Source organism: Lygodium microphyllum, chromosome 15 (genome assembly GCF_053477565.2).
Source record: "Lygodium microphyllum isolate KBCC chromosome 15, Lygodium_microphyllum_v1.1.10, whole genome shotgun sequence".
Classification (NCBI taxonomy): Eukaryota; Viridiplantae; Streptophyta; class Polypodiopsida; order Schizaeales; family Lygodiaceae; genus Lygodium; species Lygodium microphyllum.
The window spans coordinates 121,369,467-121,376,832 of NC_141149.1; the positions used below are offsets into that span (position 1 = coordinate 121,369,467).

Here is a 7,366-nt window from a genome sequence, read left to right on the forward strand (position 1 = left end):
ACTTTACTAAACTTATATAGATGTAGAGTAAAACTTTCATACTCAACACGAACAAATAAATTTCATTATATGAATGTATACTAAAAGATTACTTAAATTATGAACCCCATCCAGAGCGTGTATATGCATAAGAAGTGCAATCTTTATTGCTACGTCTTCTACTATTTTGAGATTTGTGGCTCAACCAATTTTACGAAGGTAAACTTTTCCCCTACATTTTTAGAACCTGTATAGCAAGCATATCACCTAGTAAACATTCTCATGCTCATTACATTGAAAATTTTCCAACTCCATGGTCTACTTGTGTACTGATGCAATAGTACGCTTGAATGATATGGTTGTGTACTAACTAATTAAAAGTTTAAAAATAACACAATACCCTTTTTTGCTACTTGAAACATTTTGACAAAACTAGCTTGAACTTAAATCATAACCTCAAAAGTGTAGTTTTGGTGAAGCCAACATTTTGACAAAACTAGCTTGAACTTGAATCATAACCATTCACCAACATTTTGACAAAACTAGCTTGAACTTGAATCATAATCTCAAGAGTATAGTTTTAGTAAAGCCTAACATTTTCCTTTTATGACAGAATTTTTAAGTCAATGAATTATTGTTTTCAACAAATCAAATCAAGTTTGAATCTTTGTTTTTTGGGCCCTCATGGAGATTAAAGAATGCACCTACTAATCTCTAATTCAAAATCAACCTTCACAACTTTCCACCAAATAAGTAATAAAGTTGTTTTCCTTTAAGTCTATCAAGGTTGCTTTAAATTGTGTTATCCAATGCCATCAACACATTATCTTGTTCTTATAAGTTTCTCACTCACCATGATGACTTTGTTGCCCAACTAGTTTGCTCATATCCAACTAGTTTGGTTAGTTTGCCTCACAATGCCTACTTGCAACACAAGTGCATGCACTACTAGAAGGATTGCAAGGAAGACTACAACAAAAAGAGAGCTTCATGCAAGGTTACTTTAAATTGTGTTATCCAACCCCATCAACACATTATCTTGTCTTATAAGTTTCTCACTCACCATGATGGCTTTGTTGCCCAGCTAGTTTGTTCATATCCAACTAGTTTGGATAGTTTGCCTCACAATGCCTACTTGCAACACAAGTGCATGCACTACTAGAAGGATTGCGAGGAAGACTACAACAAAAAGGCACATAATAAATGACCTCCCCTCTTTAGAGCATTGCATGCGTAAAAATTGTGTAACTATATGGAATGAGTGTGTACGAGTGCATGGGCATGGAGACAAACAAAGATAGAGAGTCAAACAATTAGGACAAAAATGAGTAAGATACCTACACAAACTAAGATTGGGTATAACTTATGATAGCAATGGCACAATTTTCTTAACAAGCTTACTAAGATTTCAAATCATGTTGTATCAAAGAAATATTTACATACTTTTTCGTCATCAAAGGCAATAAAGTGAAAAGATTGGCATGTTGTAATGGGATTTTGTTAACTAGAGCAATTTTGCACATCAACTATTACTTACTATATATGCCCTTCACTTCCATGCAATGTTGACAGAGAGAAGTAAATATGGTGCATACAAGACAGAAGAACCAAACAACTTTTTACTCTTCTAGATATGATATTGATGGATGGGCAAGAATGATGCTAGGTTGTTGTGCATGCGGCATCAATCAAGTGTCTTACTACTTGCTACTCTTCTAAATATGATATGATGGATGGGCAAGAACGATACTAAGTTGTTACTGAGTTGTTAGGCATGTGGCATCAATCAAGTGTATAACTACTTGGGGCTTTAGAGCAGAGAGGGAACAAGCCCACAAGGGCCAACTTGGGGAAGCCCATCAGTTATCATCACTTGCACTAGAAAAGGGATGTGTATCATGAGAGGGAACCTAGACAAGAAAAGCTTTGAGATGGGGCTTTTCTTGTGGAGTGTACAAGATACCCAAGACAAAATGTAGCGCGCTTTTTAATGATTGTTCAAAATTGCAGGTGGGTATATCCCGCTTCCACTTCAAAAGGGCACATGGGCGGGAGGGGCTGTTTACACCGGGAATTTTAAATCTCATGAGCGCGGGACAAATCATAAGAAGATTAATTAACGGACATCGAGGAGGAAACAGCAATCATGATAAAAGAATTCGCTCTAAAAGTCGAGCATAGTTCATATTCTGACAAGAAGGCCATTACCCACAAGATTCCCCCCCCCCTCTCTCTCTCTCTCTCTTTATATCTCTCTCAAAGCCCAAGATCTAACCATCGTTTCACCGTCATTTGTCTGCTAACCATGCTTTGTGTCTGCTATTACCTAGACCAGTGCATGACACCAACCCACCACCACCTCTTCATGGTGATGGTCCCCAAACTGGAACACCATGCCCATGCCTGTGAGATGGATGGAAGGGCTTCATAGAGTTCCCAGCCCATCCCTATGCAAGCCCCGGCCCACACCCTGCATCACAAAAGGTGGCCATTGCCCTTATTGTACAAGAGGTGGCGCACATCCTGCATCACAAAAGGTGGCCATAGCCCTTATTATACCAATCCACATCACAACAATGTTGACATACCCCCCCACCCCCTCAAAAATTTCCGTTGAATAAGGCCACCAATCATGGTTTGGCATCACCCAGACCAAAAATCTAGGGTTTTTTGATCCCAGATTAGGGCCACAAATCATGGTTTGGCATCACCCAGACCAAAAATCTAGGGTGTTTAGATTCTAGATTAGGGCCACCAATCATGGTTTGGCATCACCCAGACCAAAAATTCAAGTGTTAAGATCATAAACCCTACCAGATTCCATTCTCTCTCATCTTGTGTCAGCAATAAAACCATGATGAGGATCAAGATCCTCTGAAAAGACCATGAATGGCACCAGAAAACCCACTGCAAAAAAGAGGGCTCTACAATGTATACACAACAGAGGGGGCATCGCTACGTGCTCCTGCAATACTGCGGTAAACATACAGCTTCTCAACACGCATCATTTCATCCTCATCCCCCGCTTTGCATGTGCCTGTCCTGTCAAACAAAGGGTGTCCTGACTCATCTTCCACAATGATTTCCACATTGACCATTGGCAGTTGTTCAGCAAGTAACTTACATCCTCTGAGACTCAAGTTACATGAAGACATCCATAATGACCGCATGCTATACAGCCTTCGCACCCCTGCTAATAACCCCTCATCCCCAAATGGACTGTCTCTTATCTCAAGCTTTTTCAGCTTCCCACAGCCCTGCATCACATGCATCATTGATGCACTGCTTTCACCAGCAAATGCCACCGACAGTGATCGCAATTCCTTTGCATGCTTCCCAATGAGCTCAAACGCCCTATCTGTAAGCAAGCCAGACACAGAAAGTCTCCTCAACCGCTCACAATGCTGTACCACTGCACCAAACCCTTCATCCATGGGTTCCTCAGTGGTATAGTCAGCCTTCCATGGCTTCATTATGCAAATACGAACGTGTGTCATTCTAGAGCAGTTGCTCGCAAATTCCTGCAGAGCTGAGTTGGTCATCTGGTTACAGAAAAAAAGCAGGTACCTCAGGCTGCGACATCCCCTTGAGATGGCTACCAGCCCTTTCTCTGTCACTAGGCTGTGCTCTGCCTGTGAAGGATCACAAGGCACCACACGCAGTTCCTGAAGGTCCAAACAGGTCCTTGCCACTGCTTCCAATCCTCTGTCCTCTACCAGATCCTGGACCTGCATCACATCATGAGAAGTGCATAAGCTGCATTGGACATCAAACTATAATTTGTACTAGCACCACCTGCTTCCTTCATATGCAACCCTCAATCCAATTTATAAAGGCTTACACTGGCCTAATAGACACCACCATGCAACAAATTAACTAGTGAATGTAAGGCATGCATTGGGTCGGACTCAATGTTGTGCAGTGTGAATAGGAATGCATAGACAATGTAATCGAACCCTAGGCTGCAGTGTACATAGCCCATTGGAAACAGCATGTGCAGGAAAACAGGCCCTGTTTTGAAAGGTTACCTTGCCTTCGTATCAAACAAATAGAGACCTGCTTATACTACATCTTGAAATGGGTAGAAATCGAACAAAAAAGAAACAAATCAAGCTAGCAGCTGATGCACAACCACCTTACCTCTACTGGCTTCCAGCTTGCTAAATACAGCTGTAAACTTTTACACTGCAGTCACCCGTGCGAGATAGGCATGCCGTGCAGACCAGAACAGACACATCCACACACACGAGAGAGAGAGAGAGAGAGAGAGAGAGAGAGAGAGAGACGGACCCAGAGGCACTGAAGTCTTGAGCAATGGCTGATTAGCTCAGTAAACTCTACGCATCCCACAGGAGACTCGCTTAATTCAAGAAAGAGTAGATTGTGAACAATGGGGTAAATCAGGGGCAGACAAAAAGGCATCATCTCGAAGAAGCCTGACAAGCTCCTAAGCTTGTCACATCTACTGAAAAGATTCCCGAACTGATCCAACTCTGCAAGACCACCCTCGTGAATGAAGGAGCCAGTGCCCAGTTCAATAAGGTTGGGACCCCTCAGTACCAGTAAATGCGTTAGCTGATCCACTGTTGTGCCATGCCCAAGCTTCAACTTCTCTAACTTTGTGCATCTGGCCACAAGCCTTTCGAGGTCCTCAAAGTTCACCCCAGAATTGAAACTAGTCAGATTGAGGGAGGTAAGAGAAGTGAAAGTCTCTGGAAAGGCACCAATCCATCTGCTGCCTCGATCTTCAACTAGGCATTCCTGCAACTCTAGCTCGTTCAAAAATCTGCAAAAAATTATCCACAGGAAGAGAGAGCTGAGACTAAAAATATCAGGACTATAAAACATGTACAAAAAGAGGCTTTAATCCCCAACTTGCCTCAACCTACATCTACTTGCAGAATCAACACCCAGAGAAAAGAGGAGTACGCACCTGCATTGACTGGCTATCATAGATAAGCCATCAGTAGAAAACCCATCACAGAAAGTGAGAGAAAGTATGCGGAAATTGGGGAAGCAGCGAGCTATCATGTCCAAGCACTCATCTGTAACTGTCATCCTTTTGAGCCTAAGCTCCTCCAGCTGTAATGGGCCTCTTATGGCCAGCTCAAGGACCCATGGCATCACATTAGCCCCCCAATTTGAAGGGACCAGGCCAAAATCTGAGAAGCGGGGCTTGCCCTTAAGAGTAAGGGACTGCACCCTAGGGAAGCGCCTGCTGACGATTTGGGGAGAGCAGGCATAACAATTGCCCACAAACACCCTCCTGCGGGTCGATGCCTCAACTCTGAACCAGGCTTTGCACACCAGTGAGGCAGCATTGCGGTCTTTGTGGGAGGTCAGGAAAGCCAGCACATGTTCTACGAGTTCAATGGGAAAATGGCATGAAGTACTCGAGGAAGTGGAAGAGACAGTAGAATCACCTAACACCTCCTCGTCGTTGCTCTTGTTTCTCGCCATCTGCACGTCGGGACCTCCCACTCCTTGCATATTCATATTCAGCTCAAAACCAATAGCCATGTCCCACTGATGACAACAGAGCAGGTTCTTGTACATTGAGCTCAAAATCCACCATAGCCATGTCCAATCAAAGACAATTGAGCATTTGTGCCTGTCCTAGAGGAGACCACAGCATCGTTTTCTACACTTGTGGAGAAGCAGAACAAAATTTCAAACGAAAATCATGAACTATGGGGCTTCCCGAAATGGAAGGAAGCCCAGGCTTGGGATACGCAGAAGCCATCAAGTGTCTCTTCTCTGGTTATCATTCTTTAGCATATCAGACAAGAGACTTCAATTACCTGTGTGTGCAAAGGCTATATAAATTTTGAAGTGCTCTTTCTTACCTTTTCTGTCTGCCCTCAGCTGGGAAGGCACTCCCTCATAAATATGACTCCAACCTCTGGATCTCATTATCACCTTTCTGCATGATCTTATCATGAGCCTGCCAGCCAGTCATCTTCAAAGAAAACAGAGACCTTGCTGTTCAGAAGAGAGAGCTCTTTCTTCACTCTTTCAAACCTGCATCAAAGACAGGCTTTTTTCTGCAAGGACCCAGTAGGGTACTTGGTCCGTGGGGAACTGATGATCTGCAGGGGAGCAGAACAAGACGAAGCTATGTGCCTTAACCCAAATCAAGGTGAAGAAGGACAGGGTCCAACTCCATTAAATAAACACATCTGTATTCACAACTGAGAGAGAGAACAAGATGGGGGCAGGGGAGCTGCTGCACTGTCCGGGCGAAAGACCGAGAGGGAAACGTGTGAGGAGTGGCTATCTGCTGATGAGCTTTAGGTCAGCTGTCTTCACAGTCACACTGAACTCTCTCTTCTCTCACACACATTTTGCGCGAGTCTCTCTGACCCTCACACACATACTATACACACACACACTCTCTCTCTCTCTCTCTCTCTCTCTCTGACAAAGGTGCGATACAGTCATGCAAAAGACTGGAAAGTCGGCTGTGTTTGTGCGCACGCGCGTGCGAGAGAGAGCTCAGCCTCAGCGGGAGTAAAAGCACAGAACTGAGAACAGATCAGCAATCATAGAAATCATGACATTAAAAAATAGACACGGAGAGAGTCTAGAGAGAGAGAGAGAGAGAGAAGGGGAAGGGGGTAGGGAGAGGGAGAGGGACTCTGAGGGAGAGTCACACTAGCAGCTACTGTCACAAAAAAGAGAGAAGGGAGGCCATTTTTCCCTCCCGAGTCCCCTCTCTCTCTCTAGGTAGTGTCTAGTCTGTCTCTATAGAAGCTAGCTGAGAGGGGAGGGGCAAGGTTTGACCGACAATCAACCAGCTACTCTCTCTCTCTCTCTCTCTCTCTCTCTCATATCAGCCTTCATGGGCTCTGTATGCATAATGCACTCGGCATGTGGCGATGAATCCGATGTAGGTCATATGCCAAAAGGGAGCTCAGCTGCTCAGGAGATTGATTCTCTCTCTCTCTCTCTCTCTCTCTCTCTCTCTCTCTGTGTGACTGGCATCTCCCCTGTCTCTCTTAAAGGAACTGCAAAGGGGGGTCGGGGTCCAAAGGATACATGATTGAGCTCTCAAGGATACCCGGTGGTTACGGGGATCTTCTCACCCTGGTGGCGCACATGCTGACGATCTCTATACCTTGTCACCTAGCAACAATGTCATTGTTGCCTCTCATCAAGCATCTCCTCACAACTTGAAAAACTTTAGCCTTGCACCCCCCCCCCCCCCCCAAATTGCCTAGAGTGTAGGACCTGTTCCCACTAAGCCTTCCAATATTCACCGCAAAGTTCGGAACTTGTGGCGAATTCGCCGGTTTGCACAATGTTGTGGTCCACAACCAGGTCATGAACTATGTGCCCAGAGTGTAGGACTTGTTCCCACCAAGCCCACCAAGATTCACAATCAAGG

The 7,366-nt window shown here is 44.4% G+C and overlaps 1 protein-coding gene across 2 annotated transcripts; it reads right to left on the reverse strand.

Annotated features, from left to right (window-relative positions):
* Positions 1-1,424: 1,424 nt before the first annotated feature.
* LOC148024995 (transport inhibitor response 1-like protein Os04g0395600) lies at positions 1,425-6,940 on the reverse strand. Of its 2 annotated transcripts, none has more exons than XM_087694691.1 (4): positions 5,826-6,940; positions 4,913-5,620; positions 4,270-4,765; positions 1,425-3,707 (listed from the first exon to the last, which is right to left on the reverse strand). In XM_087694691.1, exons 2-4 carry the CDS (start codon positions 5,533-5,535, stop codon positions 2,904-2,906), a joined length of 1,923 nt encoding a protein of 640 aa, XP_087550817.1. In that variant the 5' UTR covers positions 5,536-5,620; positions 5,826-6,940; the 3' UTR covers positions 1,425-2,903. The 2 variants fall into 2 exon arrangements, with proteins under 2 accessions (XP_087550817.1, XP_087550816.1); XM_087694690.1 differs by having other exon boundaries at positions 4,913-5,736.
* Positions 6,941-7,366: the final 426 nt, after the last annotated feature.

Bases quoted from the DNA above. Each gene is read 5' to 3' on its own strand.
- LOC148024995 (XM_087694691.1), bottom strand. From the start codon at position 5,535: ATGTACAAGAACCTGCTCTGTTGTCATCAGTGGGACATGGCTATTGGT. The intron at 4,766-4,912 runs GTGCGTACTCCT...AATTTTTTGCAG, and splicing joins ATGATAGCCAGTCAATGCAG to ATTTTTGAACGAGCTAGAGT. The intron at 3,708-4,269 runs GTCCGTCTCTCT...GATGTGATGCAG, and splicing joins CAAGACTTCAGTGCCTCTGG to GTCCAGGATCTGGTAGAGGA.